At 36.2% G+C, this 23,725-nt stretch overlaps 1 protein-coding gene across 1 annotated transcript in view; it reads right to left on the bottom strand.

The window, feature by feature from the left end:
- Nucleotides 1-23,725, bottom strand: part of USP25 (ubiquitin specific peptidase 25) — a 148,321-nt gene that overhangs the window by 45,979 nt on the left and 78,617 nt on the right. Inside the window, 7 exon segments of the mRNA XM_032629440.1 lie at nucleotides 559-629; nucleotides 11,336-11,562; nucleotides 12,182-12,343; nucleotides 13,522-13,617; nucleotides 13,965-14,092; nucleotides 19,422-19,570; nucleotides 23,610-23,683. Coding sequence (XP_032485331.1) covers nucleotides 559-629; nucleotides 11,336-11,562; nucleotides 12,182-12,343; nucleotides 13,522-13,617; nucleotides 13,965-14,092; nucleotides 19,422-19,570; nucleotides 23,610-23,683 — 907 coding nt within the window.

Below are 23,725 nucleotides of genomic sequence, written 5' to 3'. Positions count from 1 at the left end.
TCTCTAGTTGCGGTGAGTGGGGGACTACTCTTCATGGTGGTGCGTGGGCTTCTCATTGCGGTGGCTTCTCTTGTTGCAGAGCACGGGTTCTAGGTGCGCGGGCTTCAGTAGTTGTGGCTCACGTACTCTAGAGCGCAGGCTCAGTAGTTGTGGTGCACGGGCTTAGTTGCTCCACAGCATGTAGGATCTTCCCGGCCCAGGGCTTGAACCCGTGTCCCCTGCATTGGCAGGTGGATTCATAACCACTGCACCACCAGGGAAGCCCCACTCCCATAATCTTAATATCGTTAAACAACCATGTAATTTTCCCATAGAATTTTTTTTTTTAATGCTAAGGCCTTTTAGAAATTTTTGATAAATTTTATTATAAAAGAATAAAAAGGTAGGCTAATAAATACAGTATGAGAATACAACTGAATGAGGAAAATATTAATATAAAAATCTTAAAGTTCAACAATTTTATAACAAAAAGTATGAGAATTATGATAAATAACATAAAGATAAATTAAAATATGTAAATAATTTTGATAATGCTTACTAGCTCAAAATTCAACTTACTTGTATCATAGATTTGTCAGAGTACATTAGTTCAATTGTGCGATGGATTCTAGATATGCTTTCCTGCAAATCTAAGGATAGAAGATGCCATTTAATGATTAACATCAAGTATGTTTCTACTGAGACTTATAAGGTAGGGAATAAGGGTTTTCCTACCAATATGTTAGAGGAATAAGAAAAAGTTTCTAAAACAACTGTTCTAAAACTTACTATTCAGAATTTGCATAAAATGAAATTTAGTTCTTTATAAAAGATATAGCACAAACGAAAAATGAAAACAAATATGGTTTATTTTAAAAATGTGCAGAGCCAATAAAACTGAACTTCGTTCAAATTTATAAAGGAAGTTTCCAATGAAAATTAAAACTAACCCCCCCTACGTATTTGTATAAAACAGGAAAAACTTTATTTTTTTCCTGTAGTTTGATTCTTTTATTTGCCCTAAATCAGAATAAGTTCTTTATCTTGATGAAGTTTCCCACTGTGTCAAAATATGTAACTTTGGAGCCAGAGGAAATTAGGGCACATAAGTGGAAAAGGGGAGCTATAACCTATACGAAAACCTTTAGAGTGAAATAAAATAACTTCACCACACATCACACACACACACACACATACATATATGTATATGTACAGAAGTAACTGGATAAATAAATCCACTTTAATCACCAACTGAAATAAAGTTATGAGACTCCCATTACTCATTATTTCTACTTCCAGTAGAAATCTATCCTACAAAATTATTTAGAGGTAGGGATGTTTCAGTTATATTGCCTATAATTGTTTTTTAAAAAGTGGAGACAACCTAAATATTTGTCAATAGGGAAATGGTTAAATTATAGTATAACCACACTATACTATGAAGCTGTTAAACAGAATCAGGAAAAAAACACCAAAGACTACCAAAGAAAATTAGGAACTTTTCACTAGGGAAAGGCCTTTTACAGCTTGTGAGAAAATCCAGTAACCATAAATGAAAAGACTCCCTCCCCCCAATTTAAGAAAATCTGTTATTATAGAAAGAAAACAAAAGCCAACATAAAGAAAATCAAATGACAAACTGGAAAAATATTATCTGCAGCATACACTACAGGCAACAGGTTAATACCCATAACATTAAAGTTTCTATTAAGCAATAAGAGAAAGACAAATAGTTCAATATAAAAAATGGGCAAAGGTCACCAATTTAGAGAAAAATAGAATTTCACTCATAATTAATGAAATGCAAATCAAGACACTGAAATACCATTTTCATTTCAACTATCAGACTACCACAAATTAAAAAGTGCCCAGAGCTAGGGAGAGTACTGGGGAAACAGGTTCTCTCACACAAAATTATTGGGAATGTAAACTGCCTCATTGTTTTTGGGAGGGAAATTTTAAAATAGTCAAAATGTTAAGTATATACACTTTGGATCAGAAATGGCATTTTTAATATACTCAACTCACAAAGTATGCTAATATGTATGCGGAAGGCCAGCTTTATTGGTAGTTAGTAACAACACAGAAATTGAATAAATTATATCATATTCATATACTGGAATACTATGTAACAGTTTAAAAAATAATGCTAACAGCAAATATCATCAGGGATAAAAGAGAGAAAACAAATATTCCAAGGAAAATCTTTAATACTTGATGCATAGTATTATAGGTCCAAAACCTTACGACATGTCTCTCAAGTTCCTCTAACTTAAAATGGCCAGAAGTGGACTCATCATATTCCTACTTCCTCCCCCAAGGTGAGGGCCTGCTCCCCACCAGTTTGCTCATTTCCAAAGTGCATTCCATCTATGTAGTCATACATATCACTATGAACAACTAAGGGAATCATCCTTGATCCTCCCCCCCGCCTTCCCTCTTGTCAATGACCCACATCAAAGAATATACCGAAGTCATTTCTTTCCTCCCTCAATGCTACGACCTTGGTGGTCAAAAAAGGTTCTTAGCTTTCAGTCTTCTGAATGTATCTTATGAAAACAAACACAATCTGCCAAGTCCACTAGAAAATTATCCAACACCTAGCACAGTATTCAGGAAAAACTATGTGCTTAATTAATGTTTACTAATGATTTCAAATACAAAAAATTTCCTTATATATGAAAAATACTAAGGAAAATCTTTAGTTACTAACGCTGTTAGTTACCACCACACCCTATTTACTCCCTATTAAATACAGACTGCTCTTTATTTCCATATTGTCTATAAAGCATCTAGTTGGGCATTTAAAATCTAACAAGTGATATTGTTTAGTACAAGTCCAACCTTTTGGTATAAAAAGAGTAACTCCTAGATGTTTTTTTCATAGATCAATAAAATTAGGATAAAACTAGGGAGCCAATAATAGGTTATTAATATTTTGACATGCAAAAAATATTATGATAAAACTAACCATAAAATATTAATATCACTTCATTTTAAGAAAAAGGAGATTTAACAACAGTAAAGTAGGATAAAAGTAAAGGGAGATAATTTCAGAATAAAGGAGAGTTCCTTCCAAGCATGGACAGATGGCAACTTAACACTAACACACACACACCCCCCCCCCACAGAGCACTGTCCTTACTTTTCTGATTTTACTACATGCCAGTTAAAACTCGTTATAGACTGGCACTGAGCTAATAGATCATATTTGGAAACCTACTAGAGAAGACTGAATATTAAAATTCACATTTCTAATTCTTCAACCTAAAGAAAATATTGTATCATTTGAACTCACTGCACAAATATCAAGGGAGGTACATAACTGATTAAGTACAAAATCTGATGCTGTGTGATGTTTCACCAATGGAGTACCTGTGAATACCAGTTTGATATAAATTTAGAGCCCTAAACCAGAAAATCAGACCATCTGTTAGGTCATTAATTAGCTAAGTAATACAGGGGAAATCTTTTGGTCTCTCTAAACCTGATATTAAGATCATAAAAAAGGGGGACCCTGAAGATGGCGGAAGAGTAAGAGGCGGAGATCGCCTTCCTCCCCACGGATACACCAGAAATACATCCACACGTGGAACAACTCCTACAGAACTCCTACTGAAGGCTGGCAGAAGACCTCAGACCTCCCAAAAGGCAAGAAACTCCCCACGTAACTGGGTAGGGCAAAAGAAAAAAACAGAGACAAAAGAATAAGGACGGCACCTGCACCAGTGGGAGGGAGCTGTGAAGGAGGAAAAGTTTCCACACACTAGGAAGCCCCTCCGCGGGCGGAGACTGCGGGAGGCAGAGGGGGGAGTTTCGGGACCCGCGGAGTAGTGCACCAGCGACGGGGTGCGGAGGACAAAGCGGGAGATTTCTGCACAGACGATCGGTGCTGACCGGCACTCACCAGCCCGAGTGGCTTGTCTGCTCACCCCGCCGGGGCGGGCGGGGCTGCGAGCTGAGGCTCGGGTTTTGGTTTTGGACGGAGCTCAGGGAGAGGACTGGGGGTTGGCGGCTTGAACATAGCCTGAAGGGGTTAGTGCACCACGACTAGCCGGGAGGGAGTTCGGGGAAAAAGCCTGCACCGGCCGAAGAGGCAAGAGACTTTTTCTTCCCTCTTTGTTTCCTGGTGCGCGAGGAGAGGGGTTTAAGAGCGCTGCTTAAAGGAACTCCAGAGACGGGCGCGAGCCGCGGCTAAAAGCGCGAACCCCAGAGACGGGCGCGAGCCGCGGCTGAGGGCGCGAGCCCCCGAGACGGGCGCGAGCCGCGGCGGGAAGCGCGAACCCCAGAGACGGGCGCGACCCGCGGCTAAAAACCGCGGACCCCAGAGACGGGCGGGAGACGCTAAGGCTGCTGCTGCCGCCGACCAAGGGGCCTGTGTGCGAGCACAGGTCACTCTCCACACCCCTCTTCCGCGGAGCCTGTGCAGCCCGCCACTGCCGGGTTCCCGGGATTCCAGGGACAACTTCCCCGGGAGTACGCACGGCGGGTTCTCAGGCTGGTGCAACATCACGCCGGCCTCTGCCGCAACGTCACGCTGCCTCTGCAGCCGCAGGCCCGCCCCGCACGTAGTGCCCCGCCCACCCCCCACCCCCCAACCCCCGCCCGAGTGAGCCGGAGGGCCCCGAATCAGCGGCTCCTTTAACCCCGTCCTGTCTGAGCGAAAAAACAGACGCCCTCCAGCGACCTACACGCAGAGGCAGGCCAAATCCAAAGCTGAGCTCCTGTGAGCTGTGAGAACAAAGAAGAGAAAGGGAAATCTCTCCCAGCAGCCACAGAAGCAGCGGATTAAAGCTCCACAATCAACTTGATATACCCTGCATCTGTGGAATACCTGAATAGACAAGGAATGATCCCAAATTGAAGAGGTGGAATTTAGGAGCGAGATCTATGATTTTTTTCCCTTTTCCTCTTTTTGTGAATGTGTACGTGTATGCTTCTGTGTGAGATCCTGTCTGTATACTCTTTCTTCCACCATTTGTCCTAGGGCTCTATCCGTCCATGACATTTTTTTTAAAAATTCTTTTTCTTAATAATTAAGTTTAATTGTAATAACTTTATTATACTTTACCTTCGTTCTTTCTTTCTTTCCTTCCTTCCTTCCCTCCTTTAGACAACGAATCACCCCAAATTGAGGAGGTGGTCTCAGGGAAGCAGGATTTATGATTTATCCCCTTTACCTCTTTTTGTGAAGGTGTATGTGTATGCTTCTGTGTAAGATTTTCTCTGTATAGCTTTGCTTCCAACATTTGTCCTAAGGTTCTATCCGTACCTTTTTTTTTTTTTTCTAAATATTTTTTAATTCAATAACTATATTATACTTTATTTTATTTTTACTGTATCATCTTTCTTTCTGTCTTTTTTCCTTCTTTCCCTCCTTCCTTCCTTCCTTCCTCCCTCCCTCCCTCCCTACTTTCTTTCCTTCTTTGCTTCTTTCTTCCTTCCTTCCTTTCCTCCTTTCCTTCTTTCTTTACTCATACTTCTACTAATTCTCCCTACTTTTTCTCCCTTTTATTCTGAGCTGTGTGGATGAAAGGCTCTTGGTGCTCCAGCCAGGAGTCAGGGCTCTGCCTCTGAGGTAGGAGAGCCAACTTCAGGACACTGGTCAACAAGAGACCTCCCAGCTCCACATAATATTAAACGGTGGAAATATCCCAGAGACCTCCATCTTAACACCAGCACCCAGCTTCACTCAACGACCAGCAAGCCACAGTGCTGGACAAACCTATGCCAAACAACTAGCAAAACAGGAACACAACCCCACCCATTAGCAGAGAGGCTGCCTAAAATCATAATAAGGCCACAGACACCCCAAAACACACCACCAGACGTGAACCTGCCCACTAGAGAGACAAGATCCAGCCTCATCCAGCACAACACAGGCACTAGTCCCCTCCACCAGGAAGCCTACACAACCCACTGAAACCAACCTTAGCCACTGGAGACAGACATCAAAAACAACGGGAACTACGAAAGTGCAGCCTGCAAAAAGGAGACCCCAAACACAGTAAGATAAGCAAAATGAGAAGACAGAAAAACACACAGCAGATGAAGGAGCAAGATAAAAAACCCACCAGACCTAACAAATGAAGAGGAAATAGGCAATCTACCTGAAAAAGAATTCAGAATAATGATAGTAAGGATGATCCGAAATCTTGGAAGTAGAATGGACAAAATGCAAGAAAACAGTTAACAAGGACCTACAAGAACTAAAGATGAAAACAAGCAACGATGAACAATGCAATAAATGAAATTAAAATCACTCTAGATAGGATCAATAGCAGAATAACTGAGGCAGAAGAACGGATAAGTGACCTGGAAGATAAAGTAGTGGAAATAACTACTGCAGAGCAGAATAAAGAAAAAAGAATGAAAAGAACTGAGGACAGTCTCAGAGACCTCTGGGACAACATGAAACGCACCAACATTCGAATTATAGGGGTTCCAGAAGAAGAAGAAAGAAAGAAAGGGACTGAGAAAATATTTGAAGAGATTATAGTTGAAAACTTCCCTAATATGGGAAAGGAAATAGTTAATCAAGTCCAGGAAGCACAGAGGGTCCCATACAGGATAAATACAAGGAGAAACACGCCAAGACACATATTAATCAAACTGTCAAAAATTAAATACAAAGAAAGCATATTAAAAGCAGCAAGGGAAAAACAACAAATAACACACAAGGGAATCCCCATAAGGTTAACAGCTGATCTCTCAGCAGAAACCCTACAAGCCAGAAGGGAGTGGCAGGACATACTGAAAGTGATGAAGGAGAATAGCCTGCAACCAAGACTACTCTACCCAGCAAGGATCTCATTCACATTTGATGGAGAAATTAAAACCTTTACAGACAAGCAAAAGCTGAGAGAGTTCAGCACCACCAAACCAGCTTTACAACAAATGCTAAAGGAACTTCTCTAGACACGAAACACAAGAGAAGGAAATGACCTATAGTAGCGAACCCAAAACAATATATAAAATGGAAATAGGAACATACATATCGATAATTACCTTAAATGTAAATGGACTAAATGCTCCCACCAAAAGACACAGATTGGCTGAATGGATACAAAAACAAGACCCTTATATATGCTGTCTACAAGAGACCCACTTCAGAACTAGAGACACATACAGACTGAAAGTAAGGGGATGGAAAAAGATATTCCATGCAAATGGAAACCAAAAGAAAGCTGGAGTAGCAATTCTCATATCAGACAAAATAGACTTTAAAATAAGGACTATTAAAAGGGACAAAGAAGGACACTACATAATGATCAAGGGATCGATCCAAGAAGAAGATATAACAATTGTAAATATTTATGCACCCAACATAGGAGCACCTCAATACATAAGGCAAATACTAACAACCATAAAAGGGGAGATCAACAGTAACACATTCATAGTAGGGGACTTTAACACCCCACTTTCACCCATGGACAGATCATCCAAAATGAAAATAAATAAGGAAACACAAGCTTTAAATGATACATTAAACAAGATGGACTTAATTGATATTTATAGGACACTCCATCCAAAAACAACAGAATACACATTTTTCTCAAGTGCTCATGGAACATTCTCCAGGATAGATCATATCTTGGGTCACAAATCAAGCCTTGGTAAATTTAAGAAAACTGAAATTGTATCAAGTATCTTTTCCGACCACAACGCCATGAGACTAGATATCAATTACAGGAAAAGATCTGTAAAAAATACAAACACATGGAGGCTAAACAATACACTACTTAATAATGAAGTGATCACTGAAGAAATCAAAGAGGAAATAAAAAAATACCTAGAAACAAATGACAATGGAGACACAACGACGCAAAACCTATGGGATGCAGCAAAAGCAGTTCTAAGGGGGAAGTTTATAGCAATACAAGCCCACCTTAAGAAGCAGGAAACATCTCGAATAAACAACCTAACCTTGCACCTCAAGCAATTAGAGAAAGAAGAACAAAAAAACCCCAAAGCTAGCAGAAGGAAAGAAATCATAAAAATCAGATCAGAAATAAATGAAAAAGAAATGAAGGAAACAACAGCAAAGATCAATAAAACTAAAAGCTGGTTCTTTGAGAAGATAAACAAAATAGATAAACCACTAGCCAGACTCATCAAGAAAAAAAGGGAGAAGACTCAAATCAATAGAATTAGAAATGAAAAAGGAGAAGTAACAACTGACACTGCAGAAATAAAAAAAATCATGAGAGATTACTACAAGCAACTCTATGCCAATAAAATGGACAATCTGGAAGAAATGGACAAATTCTTAGAAATGCACAACCTGCCAAGACTGAATCAGGAAGAAATAGAAAATATGAACAGACCAATCACAAGCACTGAAATTGAAACTGTGATTAAAAACCTTCCAACAAACAAAAGCCCAGGACCAGATGGCTTCACAGGTGAATTCTATCAAACGTTTAGAGAAGAGCTAACACCTATCCTTCTCAAACTCTTCCAAAATATAGCAGAGGGAGGAACACTCCCAAATTCCTTCTACGAAGCCACCATCACCTTGATACCAAAACCAGACAAGGATGTCACAAAGAAAGAAAACTACAGGCCAATATCACTGATGAACATAGATGCAAAAATCCTCAACAAAATACTAGCAAACAGAATCCAACAGCACATTAAAAGGATCATACACCATGATCAAGTGGGGTTTATTCCAGGAATGCAAGGATTCTTCAATATACGCAAATCTATCAATGTGATAAACCATATTAACAAATTGAAGGAGAAAAACCATATGATCATCTCAATAGATGCAGAGAAAGCTTTCGACAAAATTCAACACCCATTTATGATAAAAACCCTCCAGAAAGTAGGCATAGAGGGAACTTTCCTAAACATAATAAAAGCCATATATGACAAGCCCACAGCAAACATCATCCTCAATGGTGAAAAACTGAAAGCATTTCCACTAAGATCAGGAACAAGACAAGGTTGCCCACTCTCACCACTCTTATTCAACATAGTTTTGGAAGTTTTAGCCACAGCAATCAGAGAAGAAAAGGAAATAAAAGGAATCCAAATCGGAAAAGAAGAAGTAAAGCTGTCACTGTTTGCAGATGACATGATACTATACATAGAGAATCCTAAAGATGCTACCAGAAAACTACTAGAGCTAATCAATGAATTTGGTAAAGTAGCAGGATACAAAATTAATGCACAGAAATCTCTGGCATTCCTATATACTAATGATGAAAAATCTGAAAGTGAAATCAAGAAAACACTCCCATTTACCATTGCAACAAAAAGAATAAAATATCTAGGAATAAACCTACCTAAGGATACGAAAGACCTGTATGCAGAAAATTATAAGACACTGATGAAAGAAATTAAAGATGATACAAATAGATGGAGAGATATACCATGTTCTTGGATGGGAAGAATCAACATTGTGAAAATGACTCTACTACCCAAAGCAATCTACAGATTCAATGCAATCCCTATCAAACTACCACTGGCATTTTTCACAGAACTAGAACAAAAAATTTCGCAATTTGTATGGAAACACAAAAGACCCCGAATAGCCAAAGCAATCTTGAGAACGAAAAAAGGAGCTGGAGGAATAAGGCTCCCTGAATTCAGACTATATTACAAAGCAACAGTAATCAAGACAGTATGGTACTGGCACAAAAACAGAAAGATAGATCAGTGGAACAGGATAGAAAGCCCAGAGATAAACCCACGCACATATGGACACCTTATCTTTGATAAAGGAGGCAGGAATGTACAGTGGAGAAAGGACAGCCTCTTCAATAAATGGTGCTGGGAAAACTGGACAGGTACATGTAAAAGTATGAGATTAGATCACTCCCTAACACCATACACAAAAATAAGCTCAAAATGGATTAAAGACCTAAATGTAAGGCCAGAAACTATCAAACTCTTAGAAGAAAACATAGGAAGAACACTCTATGACATAAATCACAGCAAGATCCTTTCTGACCCACCTCCTAGAGTAATGGAAATAAAAACAAAAATAAACAAATGGGACCTAATGAAACTTCAAAGCTTTTGCACAGCAAAGGAAACCATAACCAAGACCAAAAGACAACCCTCAGAATGGGAGAAAACATTTGCAAATGAAGCAACTGACAAAGGATTAATCTCCAAAATTTACAAGCAGCTCATGCAGCTCAATAACAAAAAAACAAACAACCCCATCCAAAAATGGGCAGAAGACCTAAATAGACATTTCTCCAAAGAAGATATACAGAATGCCAACAAACACATGAAAGAATGCTCAACATCATTAATCATTAGAGAAATGCAAATCAAAACTACAATGAGATATCATCTCACACCAGTCAGAATGGCCATCATCAAAAAATCTAGAAACAATAAATGCTGGAGAGGGTGTGGAGAAAAGGGGACACTCTTGCACTGCTGGTGGGAATGTGAATTGGTTCAGCCACTGTGGAGAACAGTATGGAGGTTCCTTAAAAAACTACAGATAGAATTACCATATGACCCAGCAATCCCACTACTTGGCATATACCCTGAGAAAACCAAAATTCAAAAAGAGTCATGTACCAAAATGTTCATTGCAGCTCTATTTACAATAGCCAGGACATGGAAACAACCTAAGCGCCCATCATCAGATGAATGGATAAAGAAGATGTGGCACATATACACAATGGAATATTACTCAGCCTTAAAAAGAAATGAAATTGAGCTATTTGTAATGAGATGGATAGACCTAGAGTCTGTCATACAGAGTGAAGTAAGTCAGAAAGAAAAAGACAAATACCGTATGCTAACACATATATATGGAATTTAAGGGAAAAAAATGTCATGAAGAACCTAGGGGTAAGATAGGAATAAAGACGCAGACCTACTGGAGAACGGACTTGAGGGTATGGGGAGGGGGAGGGGTGAGTTTTGACAGGGCGAGAGAGAGTCATGGACATATACACACTAACAAACGTAGTAAGGTAGATAGCTGGGGGGAAGCAGCCGCAAGGCACAGGGATATTAGCTCGGTGCTTTGTGACAGCCTGGAAGGGTGGGATGGGGAGAGTGGGAGGGAGGGAGACGCAAGAGGGAAGACATATGGGAACATATGTATATGTATAGCTGATTCACTTTGTTATAAAGCAGAAACTAACACACCATTGTAAAGCAATTATACCCCAATAAAGATGTTTAAAAAAAAAAAAAAAAAGATCATAAAAAAGGAAGCCAAACTAGTTTATCTTATAGAAAACACTTTGTAGGGGAAAAAAACCTTTAATAGTATTTACACATGAAACCCATAATCCATAGGTGACTTCCCTTCTCAATTCTAACATTAATCATGTCCATCTGAGGTAGAGTAGCTCTGCTATGAGAAACTTCTTACCTCTGGTGTCATTTTCTATTTCTGTCCTCCAGCGATGTAAACAGCTTTCTAGCACAGAGAGTTCCTCTTCTGTTATGTGCCTTGGTGCTGGATGCATGGGCAAATCTGGAGGTATCCGAGACTGAGTGAATGGTTTGTGTATTACTGATCTCGACGAAATGGCAACTATTGATGCGGGTGATGTGCTTGGCAGTTCTGAAGAAGGAGCTCCCTGCTGGTCTGTTGTGCTGTATTTTTAAAGTACAGAATATTCATTATTAAACTTTTCAAGTTGAAGCCCTGGACAATGATTATGTGCCAAACAAACAGCATTAAATTGGCTTATAATTTCAAAAAGAAAAAGTTTTCTTAAAAAAAAAACCCAGAAATATGTGGATTAATCTAATAACCTAATGAGATTCTTAATATATGGAACTACATTACTATAAAATTGGGGCTTTATAGTAGAAATGGCTTAATCATATTTATTTATACAAATCTTACATATACCAGAATTATAAAACCTTCCCTTGCTAATACTTAGCAGCTCACATTACAGAAAATTTTCTAATTTAACAGTAGTATTTTCATGGATGAAAGGATGATACATATAACATACAACCTGAAGTATAATTCTGAATGGAAAAAAGTATGATGAAAATTTCAATCCACAACCATAAAATCCATTGAAACAATGAAATAAGAAAGCCCCCAGAAGCATACAACCTTCTAAGTGAATGTCACCTTTTTAGAGTTCACTAAAATAAATCACAACGTGCATTTTATAAAACCGTCTTTAAAGGCATCAATTATGTTATTACGTAATACAGTAACACAGCTGTCTCTTCTATCAAGAAAACTTTTTACCTTGGTAATGTCTGTGATGGTACAGAACCACTAGATGGGGAACTAGCATCAATATCATCAACAGGAGAAGTGCAAACAGGTTTACTTGAGGCAAATTCCAACGCATACTGCAGAACATCTACCAAGGGGAATCGTTTGGGACCCGAACCATAGCTTAAATACCTATTAACCATAAAATGTATGAATGCTTTCATTTGTGTATAAAGCACATTTTTTTTTTTTCAATAATTGTTATAAAACATAATAAAAACACTTCAATAAATATTCCTCAACAATGAAATTAATTTTGCTTTCAAATGAAGATGGTGAAACTAAATATACACTCAAGAAATAAATTAAATGTTCTCCAAAGGAACACAAAACCAAAGCTGATTAAGACTGAATGTGTATATACACTGTTATAAATTTTAGATGCTGCTCTAAGTTGTAACCCAATAGTAAAATGAAAACTGACATTTCCATCTCCTGAGACTTTTATTTTTAGATCTGTTATCTGGTCTCAAGATGGTGACTAATATTATCCTCCCACCGTTTATGTCGGATTATTTTTCAATATGATTACTGATACCTTTTAAGAATTAAAACTATTGAAAAATAACATTATTTTGTATAGAAAGTTTTAGGCTATAACTTTCAAATTAATACTAAAACAAGGGAATACAGATTAGATCAGACGTTGCAAACTGGGATCTTTCAGACCACATTTCAGCCTGTAGACTTTTGTCTGAACTACAGAATATTTCATACTCTAGATTCTGGTTTCTTCTGGAAACAATGCGAAGCTACAGACAAATAGGAAGATGATGTTCACGCGTGGCACCGCCTACTAGTGCGGATAGCAGCCACCCTCTCTCCACAGGGATGTGCTCTCTGACTCCCTTTGCCCACCAGCTCACGCTTGACTTGCTTCGCTTCTTTATAAAGCCTCCATGAGCCTCTCGTAGGCATCTGAGTTTGTATCTTCTGTGTTAAGGAGAAACACTCAGTTACCGTTAGTTTTAAGGGGAATCTCAAGAGTAATATTTAGTCTCAGACAAGAAGAAATCTCAATCATAGATTAGTTTAACTTTACATCTATTTTTAGTACCATGCGTATTACCTCTTTATGGTAGGAATATTTAATTTTAAACAATAAAATCATCTTCTAATGCCAACTATGAATTATTTTAGTCTCTAACGAAACTCAAGCCTAAACTATTCAAGCAAAATATCAATCCAGAATGATTATTTACTCCTAGAATCACAAATCATTCAAAGCAAATTTTAAATTAAAGCTCTAGACAGTCACTAAAAATATGACTTCCTATAGTTAGCTCATAATTTCACTAAAGTTTCAATACCTTTCAAGTCTCTGTTGTAATACTGTGAGGTAATCTTTTAGTCTCTTGATCTCTTCCCTCTTAATTCTTGTTATTTCTCTGTTTCTATGCATGTATCTATCAGGAAAAAGAAATACAGCAATTATCAGTATTTGCAAATACAGAACTAGACACAATATTAAGTCTAGCCATCACCACAGAAGATCAACTCATCCAAAATTTTATAATAAAACATCGTACAGACAATACAAATTAGTATTTTTCCTTATAACATTATTCCCAGTAACTATTCTTTTCTAAATAAAAAGAGAACTCCATTTTCCCTGACAAATAGTATTAGATACATTACACAAAAAGTAAAAATTATTTTAAGGAAATTAAGCAAAATTTTCTCTAAGCACAATAACTCTTAACTGGATACTGAACTGTTTCAAAACTAAGTCATGCTGTATACCAAACCATACCTGTCCAGATATAAAACTTGAGGAAATTCCAATTTGTTGTGAATTTTTTCTGGTCTTCCCAATGCCTGATTAAATTCAAATCTTGACAATTCAAACGTTAACACAGGTGGTAGTTCAGTAAACCAATGCTGAAAGAAAACAGTAACAAAACCCCTTAATATCACCTTTCTGTTTTCTCCATTGCAATTTTAGGCACAGGATGTTAGTTAGCAGTGGCATTTTTATATGCACCATAATAATACGAACATGACAAACAACTGATTGGGTATGCAATTTAGTTAAAACTCAACTTCCTCCTAAAAGCTTTTCACACCTTTTGAAAATTCCAATGGGGTAACAGGAAACCAGGAAAGAGAAAAATCTTCTAATGACTCTCCTTCTTCAATGATTAATTCTTTACATTAGAATTTCTAACCCAAAGAGAAAGACACTGAATAAAAGTATGGCTTAGTATCTCAAGTTTTCTGGCTTCTTCAATATTATGTCACAATTACTACCAGGAATGGCACATATACTTAATACAATCAACCACACGGTCAAAAACCTGTGACAAAATAACATGTGAGAGGTAGTACACTAAAGAAAAAAAATATTTTATAGCATAAATGATCACAATTCTCATGCTAAAACTAGAAACTGATACTTTCCTCTTTTAAATTTAATGTTCCCACTGGAATTTTGACAAATTTGAGAAAAAGATCTATCACTAGGAAAACAGACTTTATACTGATGATAACTACATTTAATATTTTAAAAAATGACTAGTGCTTAAAGAATTGAATGCCTCACTGCTATGAGGCACTTCCTCCACACACTTTGGCAACTGTTCAGTTAAGCGTGAAATGCAACAAAACTTCAAAATTATTTCAATAAACAGATTCAAGCTTTACATAAACCTTATTCATTTAAAGAGAAAGAAAAAGGAAAAAACTTGTGAATTAACAAATACAGAAGTATAAAATAATGTAACAAGTATTTCTGAAGTGCTTATTTTAAGCCATGCAGTATACTTCTGTAAAAAGAAACTGTTGCATACTATATTGTGTATGGTATTTTCAAGTGCCACAAAATGTCACCACATAAATGTCAATAAGCTAAGAGTATGCTAATTTAAATTCAAACGTTCAAGAAAAAGAAAAGCAGAAGCTGCACATGTGGCAAACTGAATATGATCTTGAAAGCTGCTACTTTTCTGTAAATAAAATCAATAAAAATAAATGGTTATTAAAAACTATTTCTCCCTCCCAAAATGCTAATGATTACCTGAATTGAGATTTCCTGAGTTGGATTTGGTTTACCTTTTACTAAAAGTTGAAGTTTAAGGAATTTGCTTTATGGATATTACCTGAAACTGACTAGGGAAAGTTATGGAAGATCTAATATTAGAAACAACTCTTAAGTTTTAAAATTTCTTGAGCAAAGTTTGCTTATTTGCTTTGTTCTCCCATGGCACTGGAAAGAATTTTTTTTAGTTAGCTTTAATCCACACCTAAAATTACTATGAAGAATTAAAATATACCCCACACATATCACAAGGAAAACGTCTGATGCCTTAGGATGATATTCTCTATTCCATTTTACAACACTCAAACAAGTAGATTTCAAGTACTATTACCTTCATTTTTTTGCAATGCTTTAAATGTTACTATTTAAAATTAAATCTAAGTATTAACTTTAAATAGTTAACATACTTTAATTCACGGGAACCTACAATGGCCAGCAGAAATGAAATGATCCAAATTGGCGGTATGCTTCTCTGTAAACCATAAATAGTCCAGGAAATAGGTTCCATATCTTATGAAAGAATGTTCATAATATATTATGTAATATGTCTCTATATGGATTTGTTTCCTCCAACAGCAGTGACAGTTTTTTCCTACTACAGGAGTGGAAGGATTTCACTTTTTCATTATCATGCTGATCAGGACGAGAGATAGCCACACCATTCCCTAAACTCATTTACAAAAATACTATGGGTATGTCTAGCTCTGTGATTTTTAGATCATAAGTACAGCAGTACATAAGTAGAATTTCAAATAATATAAACCAATGAGACTTTTTTCTTTCAAAATATTTTTCCATTCAGTAAAACTCTATACTTTATCCCTAATCTAACTGGTATGCCATGCTGTGAGACACAGGTCATTAAAGGTAAAAATGATGCTTATATCCTCCATATCTCAAAACACATACCATTATATGATTACTATTATTATTACTACATTATAAAATGAACGGACAGGGGTAATAGATTTCTGCAGTTAATGAAAAAAGAACTTAGATAATCAGCAATGCCAACAGCAGTACTCCTGAATTTACTGTAAATATAAATCTGACCTGTTAAAATATTTTCTAGAGAGAATGTGGCAATTTTTATGAGTAAATAGCTGATTTTTCTATTAATATGTTTTAACTACCTTGCTTTTGGAAGATTACATGAATATTGGGGGGTGGGGGGGAGGAACAAGAAAAAACAGACCTATCATTGGAAATTCCCCACAGAACACCAAACAAAGCTAGGATATAATCTAAGCACGAGAAGAGAAAATCCAATTCAAAAATTAGTTTCAGTCATTTAATTGCCTTCACTCCTTTGCCCTATATATTTCCTATATAATATCTCCATATATCTAATACAGTACACATAGGTATTATTTCTATAACTTAGCTTTTTAATTAAAGCTCTGTAAAATTTCTCTCAGCACTTTGATTATAACTTGGTACAACTTTGTGAAGGGAAATTTGGCAGTACTAACATTTTTAAATGAGTATGCCCTGTGACCTAAAGATTCCACTTCTAACTATCTTTCATTCCTAAGTGCTCAAGGGTATTTACAGGAAGACATTCTTTGAAATAATTCTTTGTCCAACTACTGTCTCACAGAAGAATTACAACAATTTAATTTTATAAATACGGGCTACAATGATACTATGCAGGTTCTAAATAGAATGATGTAAAGCTATATACTGACATGGAAGGATGCTCACAATATACTGCTAAGTAAAAAAATGCAAGTCTCAGGACAGTATGAACAGACAAATACAATATTTATATGTGCATATAAATCGTCTAAAAGGATGTACATCATACTATTGGTAGTGAATACCGATACCAGAAGTGAGGTGTTTACTCTTTGAAATTCTTTCTCTCCAACAGGCAATCAAAAAATAGCTCCAGGTTTCTTGGAGAGTATAACTCATTTACAATTGGCACACCATTTAATTAAAATTTATGATTTAGAAAAATATCTTACATATAATCATTTTTAATTTATTCAGTTGCCTCTTGGTAGTCATTACAGAAATGTAAACTCTTACAGCCCACTGGATGTTTTAACATAAGCAATTCTGGAGACTAGAGATCTTCCTATATTAGTTGGCCCCAGCTATTTCAGAAAAAAAAAAAAAAAAAAGATGTTTTCTATATCAAAGTAAAATCAATAATTTTTATTAAATAATAGTGTAAGAGATAAAAGGTATTAACATCGGGGATTATGCCAATTTTGTTTAGAAACAAGCCTAAAATGCTACTCATTGGTGTTTATAGAGAAACAAAATAGCTTTTCTGAAGCACATAATAAGACTATAATTTAAGGGTGTTACTAAAAACTTTTAAGATATTCTGCTCTAGTTGGTGAGAGTCACTTAAACCAGGTTGAATTATTATTGAAACTACTGTGTTCAGCAAATCTAGGCAACTGGTACTAGGAATCACAGGCAATCAAATTTGCTATTATTGAGACTGCTTAGAAACTGAATTCAGAGATGACAACAAACCACTGTGTATCTTAGGTTAGATGGGAAAACCTAGGCAGAAATTATATATTGTGGTATAGGGCGTTCAGAGTATGAAGCCAAAGACAGAGGACAAACTAGATTTTTAAAAAAATAAATAATGACAATCAGAGTCAATGCAAGAAAAACATTTTTAAAAGGTAGGAATATGTGAGAAAGATTATTTACCAATTATTAAATTATTTACAATAAACCATAGTGTGTTTCATTTATAAGCTACTTTGACAATGTGAGGAAAATGCCATCCCTTTTTTCCCTGCCCAAACCCATCATTCTTTTGTTTAATAGAAAACAGATTGCACTTCATGGGGCTCTGCACACCTGTTCCATTTTGGGATCCTTGGAAAGTCCCAATCTTTACAGATTTGTTTCCCAATCAATAAAATAAATATGCTTAATTTAAGTATTCTTAATTAAAGGTCTATATCAGAGTCATCTGTGGAGCTCTGGTGGCCATATACCATATCCCTACCCTAGATTCTGATTCGATAGCTTTGAAGTGAGGTGTAGATATCTGTTGAGAATCACTGAAATAGATGCTCTATGATGTAGAGAGAAAAACTACTTCAAATATTTTCTCTCTCTCAAAAAAACAGCCAAAAAATAGTAAATATTATTTATTTCCTTTTTTGTTTGAGTGAGGGAAGAAAAGGAAATGAGGATGGCGTTAGAATTATATCTTTTTAAAAAAGCATACAACTCAAATAAAAGCAATTTATTCTGAAAAATACAAGAACCTAGTCCCTTTTTAGATAAACAGAGATGCCATCACTTAATATTTATTAAGTACCTATTCAGAATAAAGACCTTGGCAACTTTTTTAATATGACTGAGACATTTCATTCAGTCAGTCAATATGTATTGTGTAATTTTATCTGCAGTCACCACACTGCCCTAGGGATACAGTAGTGAATGGCACAGATGAAGACCCCCACCCTCATGCACGGAGTTTACATCTAGACAGCTATCAGCAATTGCTTAATGATGACTGATTTTGGCGTACATAATCTGTCCTTTATCGTTTACTCTATTATTCTAGAAGAATATATGGATGGAAGGATATACAGATGGAGCTAGAGAGATGAATTGAGAGATGGAGATAGGTTATTAGACAGAGACCAGTGGAGACAGATAAATAGGTTTGTAATATATTTTTTTAATTCTTTCTTTCTTGAGAAAGCAAGTTTTTTCATCTGCTCTTCAGGCAATCACACAGTAATTTTACAAGAAAAGGAGTGTGGTGTTGCCTACTTGGGTGTGGACATATTCCAACAATATTTGATGTAAGTAACATATGTCTTACATAATTTTATATGTCATATAAAATTCCACTCTAACATCAGTGTTTTTCTTCCTTACTTCCAGGACTAGCATGCGGTAATGGCCGGTACCATGACTGAAAAGTCTTAAAAGACTGAACAGTGTCCTAAAGGAGGATTTTAACATCAAATTTTGAGAAAAATTTTAAATGAAAATTTAACTTATAGAGTATATTAACTCTGCAGGTTTCCCAAATATGTATAAATTATCATAATTAAATCCAAATACATTTTCTGAGTATTCTCTCAATTATTAGTAGCTATATCCTTAGAGCCTTAAATTGCACTTCACAACATTTTAAGAAAGACCTGAAGGAAAAGGGAATAAAGATGCTAAACTCACCTCTTGGCCGGACTTTCCTGAATTTTCCGAATGTAAAGACTCAATTTCTCCTTCAATCATGGCAGCTTCTAGGCACTCATGTAGATCTTTGAATCCATTGACCTGAAGTGGGTACTGACCAAACATTTCAGTATTTTCAAATTTTTTACCTATAAGAGGGGGGAAATTAATATTCCTCAATATGGCCTTTTAGCTACTAAAAGTAAATAGATGTATACAGTAATTATCTCCTGAACCTGAAAACTATAACTGTTTATGGTCCAGACAGTAGTAGTTGGTACAATTTTCCTACTGGTTTGTACATGTACATATGTATATCCACATCCAGCTATGCTATAGATATTACACACCCCTATGTGTGTATGTAATTATATACATGCATATGTAAGTACATATTATGTATATATGTATATAAACATACATATATATATATATATATATATATATATGTATGTTTATTCTTTTAAAAAGTACCTTCTAAGGGTAAGAGAGTGTGCTAACATTGAGAATATATATAGCAGTGCACAAAAGAGATATGGTCTCTGAGCTGAGGAAACTCCTATCCTCTTCTGGAAAAAGACATTATACACATTAATTGTACATATAATTATGAACAAACAATTGTTTATAATTACAGATGTTATAAAAGGGGTGGTGAGACAGAGTGCTGCGAGAAGGTATAAAAACGGGGAACAAACTCAGTCTTTAGGGCTGGAGGGTGAAGCAGGGAAAACTTTCATAGCAAAATGACATTTATGCTGAGACTGTAAAGGTGAATGGGAGTTGGCCAGGCCAGAACGTCGGGGAGCCAGAGTATTCTTGGCCAAGCAACAGCACACGCAAAGACTTTCAGGCTGCAAAGAACTTGGCATGTTTTAACGAATTAAGGGAAGGAAAGTATAGCTTAAGGGAGCAAGATGGAGATGACAATGAAGAGTTAGGTGAGGGATCAAAATCAAATTCTTAACGAAGTCTAGTAGCCCTTGTTGAGAATTTTTTTTCCAGTATATTCTGAATATAATGGAAAGTCAATGAATAATTAAATCTAGGAATAAGAGGCTCAGATTTATATCTCTGAAACATCCTTACGGTTTCCGCGTTAAGAGAGTGATAGACTGTCAGGAGACTATTATAGAATCTATCTAAAAATAAAGGTAGCATTGAATAGGGTGTTAGTAAAAGTGTATAAAAACAGATGAAATGACATACACACATTTATAAATATATACAAAAGGGAGCAGTGATAGGACTTGACTGAATGGCTCATAGGCAGGATGGGGAACAGAAGAGAAAGGAAGGTATCAAGAATGATACTCAGATTTTTAGCATGAACAACTGAATTGATTTTTATGTACTGAAAGGGGCACCAGTGAAGGAAGAGTAGAGGATTTTTTTTTTTACTTTTGTTTTAAGGCAGCAGGGAAAATCATTGGTTTAGAATGGCCCATAAGATTTCAAGTTGAAAAGAGGTGGACATAAATAAGTCTGTAACTAAGACTGGTGTGAAGCTATAAATTGGAGAATTGCTAGCTTATTGATAGCAGGAAATCAAGGAAGTGAATGAGACTGCCCAAGGAATTATCTGACAGGAAGAGGAAGAGGACCTAAGCTAATTCCCAAGGATCTCCTACCTTTAGATACAGGAAGAACTATAAATATAACTCATAAGAAGTACCCACAGAGGCATGAGAAAGCCAAGATAATATGGTGTGATAGAAGCCAGAGAAGTGTTTTTAAGGAAAGAGTGGGGAAAAGGGGGAGAAGGAGAGAGTGGAGTCAACAGCATTAATAGTTGATAAGAATTCAATAAGAACTGAGAGGGAGCCGATGGACTAACACGTGTAAGAAATCAATAACCTTAAAAAGCCCCTTTGAGAAGAGGTCTGGGGACAGAAAATGAAAGTGGGACAGGTAGAATAATTGGAGAGATAGCAGGTGAAAACAAACTCCTCACTTTAAAGGAGCTTATTTCTGAATAAGATTGACTGAAAAAAAGCATGTGAAGGGAGATTTTTTTTTTAATTTTAAAGATGTGAAACACCAGAGCATGTCTAAATATTGATGAGAAAGACACAATGAAAGGAAGAAGCTAAAGATACAGAAAAAAAGCAAGATAACGGACAGAATAAGGCCTGAGTGAAAACATGAAAGGATGAGATTCTGAGCACATGTAATGAATAGCCATTGATATTAGACTAAATAATTCCTTTATTACCTGGAGGGACAAATAAAAGAATGTGGTAGAGGTTGGAATGGATCCAAGTTGGGAAGCCTGAAGCTCATATATATGAGGAACTCACTTTTAAGAGCTATGATAAAAAAGTTATAAGCAAAAAATTAGATTCAGAGCCTTAGCCAGGACCCATGGTTAGGCTTCATTAACTTCATGGTAAATCCATGAAATTTGAGTTAACATCTTTCTCAGAAAATGAAGAGACAAAGAAATTAGATTAGAGGTAGAAAAACTGGAAATAGTTATTGTAGAAAATGGGAAAGAAGACAGTGATTAAACAAAGATGACTGCCAGGTAGGATTACAGGCTTGGGACCAGTGAAGCTTAGAGTCACTACAACTTTATGATCCATTACAGTTAGCTCATTTGAGTGACTTTCTCCTAGCAATGGTCAGGTTCTCAGTACATGCAGAGAGAAGAGGAATAGTTCCATGAGGGTCAGAGACTAGCCAGAGAGGTGGTGCCAGAAGGGAATGAGGGGAAAGAGTTTTAGAAATGTATAAGGATGATCATAATGGACAAGGAAGGAAGTAAAGCAAAGACTGAGAAGAACAGAATGGAGGGGTCAATGGCCTAGAAATTCTAGAAGAGTTGAAGAAGTTTTGCAATAGAGTACTTTAGTAAACAAACTGAAAATCACCCCTAATTGAGAGTCACTAGTCTAAAAAAAGGCATTAAGAAGATATATGTAAAAATAATAAAGTGTTCTAAAATAAATTGTTAACAAAGCAAACACACAGTTCACCTGGAAATGTATTAAAATCACATTTATGCAGCACAGTAGCCTTTAAACAACTCTTCAAAACCAAGTACAAAGACTTCACTGACTGAGAAATTTTAATAATCACTTTTAAGAATCCAGATAATATAGGTAGAAGTGCTCATGAGAAGTATTACAAATAGTGCCCAGTCACAACCTGATTAGAGCTCCTCCTTCTGCTATATACAGTGTTCTACTTCAGATAAAAACTGGTATGATAGTGTGGACATCCCAAATTGGAATACAATGCACTATATAAAATATTCCACTATTTATATAATGAATATTTAGCATTTGAGGCAAACAAAATGTACTAACACCTCAATATAACCTTTAGGATGTCTGATTAAATCCTGAGTTAGTGTCTACCTTTTTCCAAATCTCAAATATAAAACTACATTCAAACAAAACTTCATGGGACTCCATCACTTAAGATCCTGAAGAAAAATTAATTTCCCAAATTTTATACTTTGGGTGATTTGGGTGAACTTTCAAAAGTTGATGTATAGGGTCATTTGGGAATAACAATTTTTCAAAAATGTATGCTTTGGGACTTAGTAATATTATTACTTGAAGTATATCTTATGAGTCAGTTCCCTGCCCTTGTTAGGAAAACCAAAGAGTAACTGGTGAGGCCTGGATTTTACATAACAGGAATAGTATCACTCAACTGATTTTTCAGAAGACAGAGTACAACTCTTTCTTGAAAACTATATTCTGAAGAATTTTATAACCACCCCCAAAATGGAAACCCTGCAATACCCTGACTATGCTAAATTGCTAAGTACAGCTTTCAACATGCATAGACTTGAAACCCTCAAAAACAGTGACCATCATACCAAGCTCAGTATTAAACTCCAGTATTATTTTTAAAAGATCCACCAATTGCCCCATTAATCCCTGTATCCTAACAATTCACAGTATCACAGAACCCGTCCCAGGCAAAGAACATCAGGACAACATTAACTAAGTAAGTACCAAGTAGCATATGACAATATACTCTGCACTTTCCTTTACAGGCACTCAATTCTTTGCTTTTTATATAAATGATTAGCAGTAGCAATGCAGCAGAAACTACTAGACAAAGTCAAATTAAAATTAAAAAACATTCCACAAATAAAGTCACTATCATGACAAAGGAGCTAAAAGCTAATAATACCTCAATTGTAATAAAAAAGTAAACGTGTAACTATACCTTCAAGCACTCCCACGGCTAGGAATCTTCCATAGAACAACTCTACCATGGGGTTCTTTGGCTTCTCTTCATCCCTAAAAATCACATTAAAAATATAAATGTGGTTATAATTCTTA

This window comes from Phocoena sinus, chromosome 4 (assembly GCF_008692025.1).
Source record: "Phocoena sinus isolate mPhoSin1 chromosome 4, mPhoSin1.pri, whole genome shotgun sequence".
Taxonomy (NCBI): domain Eukaryota; kingdom Metazoa; phylum Chordata; class Mammalia; order Artiodactyla; family Phocoenidae; genus Phocoena; species Phocoena sinus.
The sequence above is the reverse complement of the archived record's forward strand: the minus strand, read 5'-3'. Positions and strand labels throughout refer to the sequence as shown.